This window comes from Nothobranchius furzeri, chromosome 4 (genome assembly GCF_043380555.1).
Source record: "Nothobranchius furzeri strain GRZ-AD chromosome 4, NfurGRZ-RIMD1, whole genome shotgun sequence".
NCBI classification, from domain to species: Eukaryota; Metazoa; Chordata; class Actinopteri; order Cyprinodontiformes; family Nothobranchiidae; genus Nothobranchius; species Nothobranchius furzeri.
Window position 1 is genome coordinate 70,769,417 of NC_091744.1, and position 15,309 is coordinate 70,784,725.

The window sequence follows — 15,309 nt, forward strand, 5'->3', positions numbered from 1 at the left end:
CACGGAGCAAAGGAGCAGGGCTTGTGCTGACAGTGAACTGACCCGTTGTTGCACGTGCACGTTTGGCAGCCGTCAGCAGGGTGGTAGAAACGCTCCTTGTGTCTGTAAGGCCTCTGCTCATACATGCAGTCTGAAGGAGGATCTGAAAGGAAAATCATCTTCAAACCAAACCGTTATGAGCTGAAATTACAACCACTACAAGGGCAAAATGTCACGTTCTGCGTCTCCCTCGGGTGTCTCCTTGTGTTCTCCATCCCTCTCTAGGTTCCCCTTATGTGTCTCCTTGTGTTCCTCATGTGTCTCCTTAGGTGCTTTTATAGGACACACCATGCCGGCATATCGGCATAATATTACCGTAATGGTATGTCTATAAACGCGCCATGCCAGCTGTTACCTGTTACACCAAATTCTGCAACCCATCACAATTTGTGACCCGTGGGGACAGTGTTGCATTTTGAAGCATCTGTACATCCTGAATTGGCACAAAAGAAGAAGATGCTACGTTAAAACCGTAAACTACGTAAGCTTTGAGGAAGTTGTGCGGCGCAGACCATGGTCACACAATATGATAGTGGCTATCACAGAATGAGACCACCTGCATCTCAGTAATAATGCAGATGTCTTTAATTTTCACTAAAGATAATAACAACAAAAGGCGTTTCATGATGTTTGTGTCATTTTATTTCCCTTTTATCTCCACCAGTTCATATGAGTGGCATTGGAGTGACAGGAAAAAAAAAACGTAGCAACCAGATAATCTGCAGTGGTTTCTAATAAACTGAGGATGTAGATCACAGCAATTTATTTCAATAAATGGATAATCTGAACATTTTACCTGCGGACCTCGCACGTTGTAAAATCAACGTTTAACGTTAGCAAACATTTCTTGTCAAAGCCCTGGTTATCGCTGCACTGTCCCGTTTGTTCGCAATAAACATTAACAAACGCTCTTTTTAATATCCATGGTCCGCGTCACACAACTTCCTCAAAGCTTGTGTAGTTTACGGTTTTAACGTAGCATCTTCTTCTTTTATGCCAATTCAGGCAACGCAACACTGCCCCCTGGGGTCGCAAATTGTGATTGGTCGCAGATTTTGGTGTAACACCTGTAAGGAGTTGCGCGAATATTGCGGCATTCATTCTGCATCGCCTGGTAGTAATATTGCCGCATCAGCCCCTCGCCTCTGACGGCTAAACGCGTGTCAGTCCCGCTAATCCCTTTGGAGCGACTGTGGGAGGCCCCCTGGGGACACGCTCATAAGCCTTCTCCAAATCCACAAAACACATGTGGATTGGATGGGCAAACTCCCATGCCCCCTCCATCACCCTTTCAAGGGTATAGAGCTGGTCCACAGTTCCACGGCCAGGACAAAAACCACATTGCTCCTCCTCAATCTGAGATTCAACTATCTATCGGACCCTCCTCTCCAGTACCGTGGAGTAGACCTTTCCAGGGAGGCTGAGGAGTGTGATCCCCCTGTAGTTGGAACACACCCTCAGGTCACCCTTCTTAAAGATGGGGACCACCACCCCAGTCTGCCACTCCCTAGGAACTACCCCAATGACCACGCAATGTTGCAGAGATGTGTCAACCACGACAGCCCTACAACATCCATAGCCTTGAGATACCCAGGACGAATCTCATCCACCCCCGGGGCTGCACCGCTGTGTAGTTGTTTAACTACCTCAGCAACTTCTGCCCCAGAGACTGGACAGTCCCTCCTCAGGTCTCCCAGCTCTGGCTCTTCCTCGGAATGTGCGTAGGTGGGATTGAGGAGCTCCTCCAAGTATTCCTTCCACCGTCCGACTATAGCCCAGTTGACGTCAGCAGCTCCCCATCCCCACTGTAAACAGTGTGAGCGAGTTGCTGCCTCCCTCTCCTGAGGGGCCGGACAGTTTGTCAGAACCTCTTTGGCGCAGATCGATAGTCTTTCTCCATGGCCTCACCAAACTCCTCCCACGCCCGAGATTTTGCCTCGGCAACTGCCACTGTTGCACCCCGCTTGGCTATCCGGTACCCGTCTGCTGCCTCTGGAGACCCACAGACCAGCCATGCCCTGTAGGCCTCCTTCTTCAGCCTGAGGGCTCCCTGAACCTCTGGTGTCCACCAGCGGGTATGGGGGTTGCCACCACGACTGGCACCGGCCACCTTGCGACCACAGCTATTAACAGCCGCCTCAACAATCGCAGAGTGGAACAAGGCCCACTCGGAATCGATGTCCCCCACTGCTCTCGGGACGTGGTCAAAGCTCTGCCGGAGGTGGGAGTTGAAGACCGTCTTGACAGGTTCTTCTGCCAAGAGTTCCCAGCAGACCCTCATTATGCATTTGCGTCTGCCAGGTCTACGCGGCATCTTCCCCTGCCATCTGATCCAACTCACCACCAGGCGGTGATCAGTTGACAGCTCCGCTCCTCTCTTCACTCGGGTGTCCAAAACATACGGCCGCAGGTCAGATGATACGACTACAAAGTCTATCATCGACCTGCAACCTAGGCTGCCCTGGTACCAAGTGTACCGATGGGCATCCATATGTTCGAACATGGTGTTTTTTATGGTCAAACTGCGACTTGCACAGAAGTCCAATAACGAAACACCACTCGAGTTCAGATCAGGCGGGCCGTTCCTCCCAGTCACACCCCTCCAGGTCACGCTGTCATTGCCCACGTGAGCATTGAAGTCCCCCAGCAGGACAATGGAGTTCCCTGATGGAGCACTATCTAGCACTCATCCCAGGGACTCCAAAAAGGGTGGGTACTCTGAACTGATATTTGGCGCATAAGCACAAACAACAGTTAGGACTCGTTCCCCGGTCCGAAGGCATAGGGAAGCTACCCTCTCGTCCCCTGGGGTAAACCCCAACACACAGGCAGAGAGTCTTGGGGCTGACAAAAAGCCAACCCCAGCCCTCCGCCTCTCACCCGGAGCAACTCCAGCAAAGGAGAGTGTCCAACCCCTCTCAAGGACTTGGGTTCCAGAGCCAATGCTATGTGTCGAGGTGAGTCTGACTATATCTAACCTCTGCCACAAGCTCCTGCTCCTTCCCCGCCAGCGAGGTGACGTTCCATGTCCCAATAACCAGTTTCCTTGTCCGGGGATTGGACCGCTAAGGCTCCCGCCTCGGTCTGCCATCCGATCCACACTGCACCGGACCCTTCATGTTCCTCCTGCGGGTGGTGGGTCCACAGTTGGATAAGCCCATGTATCTGGTTCGGGCTGTGCCCGGCCGGGCCCCATGGGCGAAAGCCCGGCCACCAGGCGCTCGCTCACGGGCCCCAAATCCAGGCCTGGCTCCAGGGTGGGACCCTGGTAACCCTCCGGGCCGTATACTCCCACTCTTTGTTTTTACATCCATGAAAGATCTTCTGAACCGTTCTTTGTGTCACCCTTCACCTAAGACCCATTTGTCATGGGAGACCCTACCAGGTGAGTGTTGTTAAGCAATTCCCCGCAAGGACAACAGAGGGCGTAGCGCTGTTCTGTGGTATCCTGTCATTTATCCGGTCCAAGATAGTGTGTTTATATTGTGTATTCTATTTTAACACAGACAAATTTGTCCCTCATTCTCCTCCACCTCTTCATGCACTTGCCACCTCTAAAGCCACGTTTCCTGTCATTTCCGTCCACAAAAAAAAAAAAAAAAAAACGCTTGCTTTGCATCTTTTCACTCCTCTAGTCACGGGGGAATTAAACTTTCATATTTTAGAGTTTTTTCGCGAGGTATTCTTCAAGCTTCTCCGTGTCTGCCGCTAGATATCCTCGGCTCTCTTTATATTTTTGAGCGCAATAGCGGCAGTGTAGACGACAGCGGTGCACTGACCAATCACAACCTTGTGTTCTCCGTCTTGATGGACGGATGTTTAGAAAAGAGAGCTCGACTCCGTCCGTCCTTGCGGGGCTCTCCAGCAGGCTCGCAGGGACGGATAATGGCGGTGCGTGTCTCCGCACTGACGCAGACGTAGAAGCATGACTCAGGCTTTACTCCAACACAAAAATACTGCTTGCTTGCAGATTTAGGTATCTACTGCCCCCTGTCGCCAGAAAAAATACACACTGCCACTTTAAAAGGTTATTTGGTGATTGGGAGAATAACGTCTGCACCACTAAGTATTATGCCAAGGCATTAGTAAGTAAGTAAATAGCAAGTAAATTTTATTACAGCCAGATTTACCATTTTCATTAGAATTTTTCTTTTTGTGTTTATTCCTTTAAATGTATTTATTTTTTGTTTTAAAAACTCCATGCACTTCACATCCTTACCTGGACATCGAGGACAGCAGTCTCCTGGGAGCACATTTGGGATGGAGCATGACAGCGGTGGACACCTCCTCATTAGACACTGGACATTCCCATTCTATAACACACACAAACACAAAAAGAAATAAAAACTAGACTGAAGATTGCTTTTAGAGTGAGGTGTTTGTGTTCCATCTCACAATGCAGCTACATGTTCTGCATGGGTCATTTGGGTGAGGAAAGACCTGCCCGTTAGGATACTCCTTCCCAGCGTAGCTGCAGCCTAAAGGAAGTAGATTATTGTGAGAACATTGTAATAATATTAACAATCTTGAATTTGTCTCACCATTGCAGTTGTTCTGGCAGCATGTTCCAGGCAGAGGGGCGTTACAATGAGGATGAGGACATCGTGCTTGGTAGCAGTCAATCCTTCCACTGACACATTTACACTCCTCACACACACTCACAGGACTGGGAAAAGTCTCTCCATTCACATATATGTGGTTTTCAAAGGAGCAATCTGCCAAAAAATAAAAAACAACTTTAATATCAGGAGCACATCATAGACAAATATCCTCACATGAATCTCTATCTGTAGATGCTTACCTGGACATTTAGGGCAGCATTCTCCAGGTGGGGTGGAGGAGTTGGTGCAGGTGAGAGGAGGACACGTTCGTCTTTCACACTGAACAGAGCCAAGCTGAAGAGAGGTTGGGAGATGAGAAGGTGGGAGCTCTTTTGTTGAGTGTTTGTGAGCAGAGACAAGCTCACCAGGCAAGTGCAGATGTGGCAGGGCTGGTCTGGAGTAGTGAACCTCTGACCATTGCTATAGATACGGTGGTTGTAAGTGCAGCTGTCACATTCTTCACAACAGGATCCTCAGGGATGGAGAACAAATAACACATAAGAACCACAGACAAATTAATCTCTCTCCCTTGTACGCACACATTCGTACCTGTTACTCTGCTTGGGTGCAGACAGTTGGGGGATGGGCACTGCACCTGGGTGCACAAGATCTCCCCGTTCACACAGGTGCAGCTGGAACAGGGACCATCAGGTTGCCAGCTGGAGCCTTCTTCATATTCCACCCCCTCTGATATGCATCCTACAACCAGAAAAAAATTATGTCACACTGGCTGATTTTTTAACAAAAAGCTGCAGCTGTGCAAGAGTGCATAAATAAGTGTGTGTGCATAAGTGTGTTCATATTTACCGGTGCAGATTGGACAACATAAATGTGGGTGATTAATGGGGTTGGAGCACTGAACAGGAGGACATTTCTCCTTGTGGCAAGTTACATTTCCAGCCTAAAATGAGGAGATACATTTTAAACATACATTTGACTTTAAACAGATGCAGATATGTTTATGTTAAAAGGTGTTTTTAGACTAATTCTGCAGTTTTTCTAATTCTCTTTTTGTGCATCCAGCATAGACTTGCCTTACACCTGCACCGCTGGCAGGGTCCACTCCCAGCAGGGACAAACACTTTGCCATCAGCGTACACCCTTCTGTCAAACTCACATTCTGCAGGGACAAACAAAACCTCTTATTTAAAAAAAAGAAAAGAAAAAGAAAACCAAACTCCAAATTCCACTGATTGAAGATAAATATTTATAACTGGCCTCTGCATGTGGGACAGCACTCCCCATGGTGCTTTGCTGGATGACTACAGTGTAGAGTGGGACAGGAAGTGTCCAGTCGCTCACAAGACACTTCACCGTTCTAACACAAAGATCAAATATGATTCATTTGCCAGGTGGGAAATTAGACTCAAATCTATGATTGACATTTTGTAGAAGGATTGCATTCAAAAATTCCACATTTAGTGATTTTTTCTGATATGTTACACATAAAAACTCTTTCCACTCACAGAACAACGGCAGTGGAGACAGGGGTCGCTCCTGGAGAGGAACGTCTGACCACTCGGGTACACTTCTGACTCATATCTACACTGCTCACATCTACAAAATCACAGATTCAGGGGTAAATCTTTCATTCATCTGTCACTTATGTGTTTAAAATGAAAGAGCATTAGCATGGATGAGAGCTAGCTTGTTACCGTGGGCAACACTCCCCAGCAAGATGCACAGGATTGTGACAAGGCAAAGAAGGACACTGAATAGGTGAACACATCATATTTCCATTCTTGGAAGGAAAAAAAGCACAAATTGACTTTAAAATAAAATGAAATATTTAATTTACTAAAACAACAGGATTTGATGACAACATACCACACATGTACACTTCTGACAGCGGTCTTCTGTTGAGATTACAGCTCCGTTAGCAATGTCGTGTCCGTTCACACCACAGCCTGAAAACCCAGAGCATAGACACGGTTCTACTTCAGTAAAACATTTTAAGGGCAACATAGAAACCCACCTTGACAGACTGGACAACAGCCCTCAGGTGGTGGAGAGGCAGGGTCTTTACAGGAAGTGATGCACTGCTCCTTCTCACAGAGAACCTGACCATCCTGCCATATAAGGAAACCAAGTCAGTTTAAAGGGCTAGATGGGACTTTAATCAGAGCAGCAGGGTGTTATTAAACCCACTAAACAGGAGCAGACATCACAGGGATTCTCGGATGACCTCCATCTGGATCCATGATCATATCTGCCACCAGAATGGATGCAACCTGTAAAAACACCCACTTCACGCGTTCAGATGGTTAAGTTTAGTCAAATGATTCAATCAGACCAGAGACAATCATTATTTAGGGTTAAAATGACAGGTTTCTGTCCACAAAATGGAACAGGGGAACATTTTCCCACTGCACTAAAAGCCTGATTTGTTTTTTGACCTCTGAAAAAAAACTCTGTGATGTTTCTGTCAACCTAAAACAAAGATGGAGCTTAGAGGAAAGAAATTGTCATTTCAGAAAAAAGCAGCCAAGTGACTTCAAAGTTTTTCTTATGTATGAAACATTCCTTAAAATGATGTTTAATAAGAGAGTTGGAAACTTCTGGATTGTTCTTGTTTTTGTCACTGTTACATGACAATTATTCACTTTTGTGTGGGAATCTGAAAACCTGAGAAGATAAAAACACACACGATCCTTCTTAAAAATGATGGTTCAGATCCTTTAAAGTGTGTTTCTGTAAATTAAAAAGAACTGTTTCCAATTAGCTTACCTGGTACAGATGGTGCTTTGAATAATGGGAGTTTGGAAGAAAGGAGATTAGTTCTGAAGGGATTGACAGCTAATGGCTTGCTGGAGTGGTTAGGAGTTAAGTTAAATTTAATCTCAAACATATAAATTCATAACTGTTTATTATCTTAATGGTTTATTGTTTATTACATAACATTCTGTGGTTAATTTCAAAGAAAGTTGGTAAGGTTCGAGAAATACGTCATCAAAAATGCTAACTTTTGCTTTAACCCGTGGCAACTGTTGTTGCCAAAGTGTATCACTGTCATTTTTGACTTACAATAAAAAATTAGTGTTACTAATCCAACATTTTCCACTAGTAAACAACTTAGACAAAAGTTTTGTTTAAAAAAATTTTGTTTCCAAGTGCTTCCTGTTGTATGACATCATCTGCTTCCTGCTCCTTCCCGCTGAAGACACAGCGACTGCAAATCATTCTGGAAACAGGTAATTTTTAGACATTTCTGATGAACTGCCCCAAAACATATTTGTAATAATTTACTCGTTCAAGTCTCTAGAGTAACCCTCCATCCAAAAATTATACCAAAGATAAATATTTTTTCTTAATAGGCTTATTTCTGTGAGTGGCAACAATAGTTGCCAGTGGGCACAAAGCATGTCGCTGACTAAAGGAAAACTCTCTGCAGGATCGCTCCTAATTTTCTTATTGAAAATATTAGAATCATGTACAATGGCTCATTTTAGTCCTCTCAGAATACTTTTCCAAGCTAAATAACTTCACAGGTATTCAAGGCCTGTGTGTATAGGATTTGTATACGTTACCATACATCATTTTCTTGCTAGCAAACATTAGCTTGTGTCTCACAGTCTAATGATAGCTAGCTAGTTGAAAAACTAATGAAGATGTTGATGTGCAGCTGGGGGTGCACTTTCCTTTGCACACAAGAGCTTACATAACCAGTACACACACCTATGCCCCCCCCCCCCCCCCCCCCCCCCCCCGTGGTGATATCCATCATCACAATCTCAAGTGTGATATCGCTTTTACAGAACGTTCTATATATGGAGCATGACAATGTATAAGGGATGATACTGAAGATTGAGTAATAGCATAATATGCATGTTTTGACATTGATTTAGGTCATGGAAAAACGGGCAGATGGATCTCCTCTCATTCCACAGGCTGGTATTCCAGACCCTCCTCCAGCGCCATGGAACAAAGCCAAGTAGGCAAGGCAGAAAATCTGCAATGGCGGTGGCGATACCTGATGCAACCAGGTTTGACAGCTTGAATCACTGGCCCAGCAACATTGGTAGTAGGTACAAGTGGTGCAAGAACTGTGGCGGACGCACACCATTTGCATGCGAAAAATGTGATGTATCACTACATGTGGAGTGCTTCAAAAAGTACCACACCGAGTAGTAAAATGATGGATTGTGTGGGAACTATGTCCTATACATAAATATGTGTTAGATGTTCTAAAAAAACATGTTTGTTGTGATTTTGAGTTTGAAAAAGTGAATAAAGGAAACTGCTCAAATTGTGTCTTGTTTTGAATTTCAGACAGGGGAACCTGAGTCCTTTCTTATTTTTATGACAATACTATTAGGCTATTACTTCGTTATGACCAGGGCTGGGCCTTGGCCCAGGCCACCTATGCAATCACATTGAATAGCCATTGGGGGAGGTATTGCTGCAGTGAGGTGCGCCAAAATAACAGCAGTGTCCTGTTTGAGGGGTGAGGTTAGGGGTGTGTGTGTGTGTGTGTGTGTGTGTGTGTGTGTGGTTGTGGTTGTGGTGGGTGGGGTGGGGGTGGGGGTGGGGCTAGGAAAAATAATTAGGTGACATTTCACCTTCTGACAAGCTGTGTGACCACAACAATAGTTGCCAGTCATAAATATGCCATTCTCTTTCCAAAAAAAGTACATAATTGAAAAAAATTATATAACATGATTCAGAGGGACTTAACTGATCAAATGATATGCATTACAACTCTGAAAAAAATTGGGCACAAATGGGTTAACACACTCAATATGATGTAGATTAGACTTTGTTTGATGCATTTTAAGATGTGATTTTATACCACAGATGCTGCTTCAATTAGCTCTGGAAGATCATCTGATGTAAAAACAATCCCATAAAACAATAAATGAATAAGATGCATTAATTGTGTCAGTTTGTCTTATTATTTTGAACTCACCTCTGCATTGCTGGAGGCAGTGTCCAGTTATGGTTCCGTGCTGTGCGCAGTCAGAAGAAGAGCATGGCAGAGGTTAGCAATCTTAAAAGCCATCTTATTCACACACAGTGTCAAACCCTACTTTATTTATGCATTCCTGGCAGACATCTGGAGGGTCGTAGGACACATTGTGAACTCGATCACCCAAATCACACCCTGAAAATGACAGACATTCATGAAAGTTTTTGACATTTTATGAGTTGATCCATACAGTACAGGCCAAAAGTTTGGACACACCTTCTCATTCAATGTGTTTTCTTTATTTTCATGACCTCATTGAAGGCATCAAAACTATGAAAGAACACATAAGGAGTTATGTACTTAACCAAAAACGTTAAAATAACTGAAAACATGTTTTATATTCTATTTTCTTCAAAATAACCACCCTTTGCTCTGTTTACTGCTTTGCACACTCTTGGCATTCTCTTGAGCTTCAAGAGGTAGTCGCCTGAAATGGTTTTCCAAACATTTGACCTGTACTGTACATCATACTACTGGTAACAGATAGATATGTGAGAGTTGAAGACTGGAAAAGTATCACAGGTCTTTCAGATATTTTTCACCTTCCTCCCAAACCTCTAAGGAACATCTGGCTCTGCTTTGTGTCCAGCCAATGCTTGTTTTCACACACACCTTTTATGGACTGTAACCAAAACCATAAGCATCTGCAGACTTTCAGATGTTAGACTGTCAAAGTCAGGTCGTACAATCCATAAACACTAAAAGATGTTTACTAGAGGTGAAACGGGGGCAAAGAAGTACTGGAGGAAGATCTCCTAAACCAGAAATAAGATCTTGGCTCTAATAACTCCCTCACTTCACCTGATAAAATTATTTTAAGGAACAAAGGGAAAAGACTGAAGTACACCAAGGAGCTCATCAGATGACCTTCTCTCCAAGCATTTGTCAGTAGATACTTACTTTAATGACAACTCTCTAGAGGACAAAGACAATGTGTTTGTGTTTGAGACAGAAATAATCACAGAGCGAGAGATGAACCATTGAGGCTGCCCACTGTGCCACTAGCTAACAGGAATTTCCCCTAGCAAGCCAAGCATGCAAGGGATCAAAGTGTGTGCGAAAGGGCCCCTGCAAGTATGCATCAACTTGGTGCCTACGGGGTCCTTGGACCTCCGTGCAGAAGCAATTAAAGGAAAGATGACTATAGGGAATAAGGGAAGAGATGAACAAACTGAGCACAAAATGGTGCACAATTGTTTTGAAGGAGTAAATATGTGGGAGACGGAATAAAGAAGCTAGTTCAACATTAGCTAAAACCAACATGTGTTAGATGCAGAGAGATGGAGATGCTGACTATAATTGTAGAGTTCTGACCCAAAATTGAAATAATTGTTTGCTTTCTTTGATTTGTTAAAAAATAAATAATTGTCTAAACACCGCTGGATAGGTTTGACAGATTTGCCAATTAACTCAGGCAAAGTCAAGGCCACACTTGACACTTTTGTTTGTTTTGAACTTCCTTTAGTTAATTACTGACTTCCATCTGGTGCTCTGGGGACAGCAGCAATGTAACCCAGCAGGATCAGGGCAGAGGGTAAGATAAAACATACGTTCTCCTTTTTGGACTGAAGTAAGGGGAAAAGATGGGACACTAACAACCAACGCCGTTTGGGGTCCATATTAGCTAAAAGTGTACATTTAAAAGTGTTTTTCTATGTTTCTATAAAGCAAAAAAGAAAGCTGACAAATAGATGTTGAATCACCCTCACCGCCGACTTTGCATGTGACCTTTCCAGATGTGCATGAACACACAGTGTTGAGGTCAGCTTTCCAGTGGCGGCCGTCCTCCACTTCACGTCCATCCCAAACACACCCCTGCCTCACACACTCACACCCCTCCAGGTATTTTACACGAGACTGTAGATCTACATTCTGTATTAGACACAAATGAAAAGTTGATCTGTCAGACCAAACATCACAAATCCTCCATAAACTTCAGGTGTAATAATTACCTGAGCTTTGACCATGTCCAGCATATGAATCATCTCCTCCAGCCTCCTCTCCAGCTTGTCCAGCCTTGTCGGATGAACAGATTTCACCCCTTCAGGAGATCCAGGAGGCTCCAGCGCTGCCCCTCTCTGCTGCTGATCACTCTGGAGGTCCCTGGGATCTTGAAGCTGGTGGTTTGTTTGATGTTTATTGGGTGAAGCATCAAGGTGAAGTATTTTATTGGTGTCATTTGGAGAGTTTGGTCTGTGCATGTCGTTATGATGAGACAGAGGCAAATCATCTAGGATGGAAAATGTCAGACACAAACAGGAAAGGATTACTGGTTTTTTTTCTTATTTTTTTGGAAGTAGCTCTTGATCCTAAACACACTTCCTGGAGAACTTGGTTAAAATAAGACCCTCGACTGGGAACAGAAAACTGTTGGGAGTGGGGTATTTAGTGCATTTAGGTTCCAGAGTAGCCAGGGGTTGCTTTGTTGTCCTGCATCAAGTGAAGAATAAAACATCCAGGATTTTAGAATTTGGACTTAAATCAATGAATAAATAAATAATCACAAATAAACCAATAAGCAAAACCTCCGTGCAGCAAAGGGAAACTTCTACAACAAATGTTCTTACCTGTAATGTTGTCACAACTCCACGGACGCCTAGGGTATGCCTTCAGTGATATTTCTGCTGTCTTCAGGTAACCCTTAATGAGAAAAAGTGCAGATTAACCTCACATGAAATACCCCTAATGTTACTGTTCCTAAGACTTTTGTCCAAAGTACAACTAAATGGATGAGTTAGGCTATTTTTCCTATCCACTATGTAAAAGACGCTCACATTGAATTTACTGTCCTTTTGTCCTGGAGTGCTGGCAAGAGCAATGATAACATCTTGAGGAACTTCCAAGTTGCTCCTGTTTTCACGTTTCACTGGTAAAACGACAGCTTCTAGACACGATACAAAAAACACCAGCCTGTCAGGTTCTAGGTTCACAGCCATCTGTACCCATTCCCCCCCGGAGAAAGGATTACTCCCAGGAAAGTAAACACTGGCAACAGCTCTTCCTCCAAGTGAGTAGTCTACTCTCAGCGTGTCATTAAAGGTGGATGAGATGATCTGGAGGATGAGTGAGGATGCAGAGGAGAGAGAAATTATCGTGGCACTGGATTTCAGCGCCTGACGCGCCACCAAATGCACTCCAATGCTGCCTTGAAAGTTGGAGTGCAGGAACTGCGAGTATTTAGGAGGGAGGATGAGGTGAGCTGTTCTGGGTCGGATTTTATACACCGTGCTGTTGGAAGCCTGCAGTCTGGACACACCACTTCGCTGCTGCGATACGTTCAGAGCCACTAGAAGGTCAATTACTGGAAAAGAGATAGAACAGAGTCAGGGTTAAATGCATCCAAACAGCACAAAAACAGTGAGATTTTTTTCTTTTTAATTTCTGAATAATGACTTGAGTGTTTTTAAAATGAATTAGTAAACCTCGACCTTCTCAGTGGCCTGGAGGTAGAGTGTCCGCCCTGGGACTGAGAGATCAGAGTTCAATTCCCGGTTGGGTCATACCAAAGACCATAACATTGGGACCCAATGCCTGCTAGCTTGACACTCAGCTTTAAGGGGTTGGATTGGGGGGTTAAACCACCCAAGAGTCATTGAGCGCAGCCAGCTGCAGCTCACTGCTCCCCTCCATGGGGATAGGCCAAATGCGGAGAAGAATTTCACCAGTGTGTGACGAATTAATGAGACTTTAACTTAAACTTAAAAAAACAACAACCATCAGTTAGTGCCTCCCAGACCACAAACCACCATGAGCTTTCTGGTCCAACTAGGTTGTGAAATGCAAAAGATCTGTGCTTTCAGAAGCTAAAAATTAAAGTTCTGACTTCAAATAATCCTACTTGTTGTACCAGGGAGAACAAAAAATGATATCATTACTACCTAGCTAAACATCTCACACCAATCAGAATGAGAACAACAGCTCTGAGATTATGGAGTGGATCTGCGTGGATTCTCCACGGATCCAGTCAGAACCCATCTGTTAAAACCTAAAGGCTCTGGAGGCCAAGTAACTATTTAAACTGGGAGTTCTGGGAGTTATGCAGGCACGTGGGAGGTTTGATTGGTCTTTCTTCAAGTGTGCGGCAATGCCAAAAATGGTTATAGTGGTTCCAAAACCAAAAGTCTGGTTAAATGATATAAAAAAGTAAGACTTTAAAATGTTTTACATCAGCTGATTTTAAGGTTAATATTTGGTGCAAACCCATGCATTTTGTAATACTTATGGTATGTATTCTATCACTCAGTTATCATCAAACCACTTTAGTCGCACTACTTATGAACCATTCAGATGATAAAGCTTTAGTTTTCCTTTGTATAAATTTAATTTAAAAAGATTAAAGATACAATTTAGTCAAGTTCAATTTAAACTGTTATATTTCCACAATGAGTGTCCTAAAACTTATTTTCCATCAATAAAACATTACATTTTTAACTTCAGTTACTTTAAACAGATGCAGATTTCAGTTATCTCACCGTTCTCAGGGTTTGGACCAGAGTGACTGTGCAAAGACATCACAAAGATCCCCAGAAGATGTAACTTGAGCAGCAGCAGAGTCCTCAGTTTGCTGTTCTCCATTCTCCAGGAGAAACAAAGTCCAGACTATTTATAGAGAGATCATCGTATAGGTTTAAGTTGTTCTGATGACAAGGGCGATAGCCTCAGTATGTCACTGCTCCTCTGCAGAGTTCAGACTTCTCCAAAGAGCGCGCAGGGGAAACATGAAACATCTGGATACAGACAGGGCGTCTCTTCTCCACAGTCACAGACACAGTTTCCCCCTGAGGGCTTCACAATTTGCAATAAATCCAACCACATTTACAGCCATTAGTAAGATTTCCTGTTTCTTTAGTGTAAAAAATAAGAAGAAAAGATTTGCATGCAAAATAAAAGTTGTTCAGAGTGCTTCTCCCTGCCTCTCTCCTAGCAGGATATCTGAGTCAAATATTTTCTTCCCTATATATTTTTTTTCCTGTTCTGTGGTGTTGATTTTCTAAGACCCCCATTTTGGTAATCAGCTAAAACCTGGCCTGGAAACTGGAGGGGAGCCATACTGATGGAGCCAACAAACATGAAACAGAGAAAAGATGGAGGGCGGGGATAAATACAAGCACATTTAACTGCTTTGGAGACATTCCACTGCGCACAAACCCCCTCCTCTGCCTCCACAACTCTCAGCTTATTTGTCTTCCTGTTATTGTCCTGTCCTTTGTAGCTGTGAGTAGCGATTATTCCCCAGAAATACCCAGATATGTCCCTTTTTCTTGAGATATTATTCTGAGAGCATATGTAAAAAACTGATCTGTACTAAGATCCTCCAACTCCACATACCAAACAAAACCTCATCTATGACTCATGTCAGCACAGCCCCCCCCCCATTATAACTTACAAGGGTACTACTATTCAACATAAACCATTTGAAGAGCATTATGATGTCATACAAATAGAAATTTGATTAAAAGGCAGTAACTAGAACAGAAAAGACAGCGTTTTGATCCGGGGCGTAAAGGTGGAAGGACATTCGTGAACCTTCAGAACCTTCTGCAGTAAAGTGGCTGTGAATCGTGAAATATCAACTGATGTCAGGAGAACGAATGACTACCACTGAAAGGGGATGGCAGGTGATAATGTTTTTGCCTGCATCTGTGGGTTCATTTAGTTGTCTGTTAGCATAATATATCATGGACCCATGGACGGATTTTATTA

At 43.8% G+C, this 15,309-nt stretch overlaps 1 protein-coding gene across 1 annotated transcript in view; it reads right to left on the reverse strand.

Moving 5' to 3' along the window:
• kcp (kielin cysteine rich BMP regulator) overlaps positions 1-14,307 on the reverse strand; it is a 20,858-nt gene extending 6,551 nt beyond the window's left edge. The window contains exons 1-22 of the mRNA XM_015964613.3: positions 14,079-14,307; positions 12,381-12,907; positions 12,174-12,246; positions 11,559-11,836; positions 11,316-11,478; positions 9,668-9,741; positions 9,547-9,586; positions 6,789-6,871; positions 6,616-6,709; positions 6,468-6,547; positions 6,296-6,381; positions 6,107-6,197; positions 5,859-5,958; positions 5,675-5,760; positions 5,448-5,541; positions 5,190-5,339; positions 5,006-5,112; positions 4,841-4,934; positions 4,581-4,754; positions 4,435-4,517; positions 4,259-4,352; positions 1-142 (exon numbers count right to left, since the gene is read on the reverse strand). The exon at positions 1-142 is cut by the window's left edge and continues 41 nt beyond it. Of these exons, the coding sequence (XP_015820099.1) occupies positions 1-142; positions 4,259-4,352; positions 4,435-4,517; positions 4,581-4,754; positions 4,841-4,934; positions 5,006-5,112; positions 5,190-5,339; positions 5,448-5,541; positions 5,675-5,760; positions 5,859-5,958; positions 6,107-6,197; positions 6,296-6,381; positions 6,468-6,547; positions 6,616-6,709; positions 6,789-6,871; positions 9,547-9,586; positions 9,668-9,741; positions 11,316-11,478; positions 11,559-11,836; positions 12,174-12,246; positions 12,381-12,907; positions 14,079-14,181 (2,816 nt within the window). The 5' untranslated portion in view covers positions 14,182-14,307. The remainder of the gene's footprint in view (positions 143-4,258; positions 4,353-4,434; positions 4,518-4,580; positions 4,755-4,840; positions 4,935-5,005; positions 5,113-5,189; positions 5,340-5,447; positions 5,542-5,674; positions 5,761-5,858; positions 5,959-6,106; positions 6,198-6,295; positions 6,382-6,467; positions 6,548-6,615; positions 6,710-6,788; positions 6,872-9,546; positions 9,587-9,667; positions 9,742-11,315; positions 11,479-11,558; positions 11,837-12,173; positions 12,247-12,380; positions 12,908-14,078) is intronic.
• Between the last annotated feature and the right edge of the window lie 1,002 nt (positions 14,308-15,309).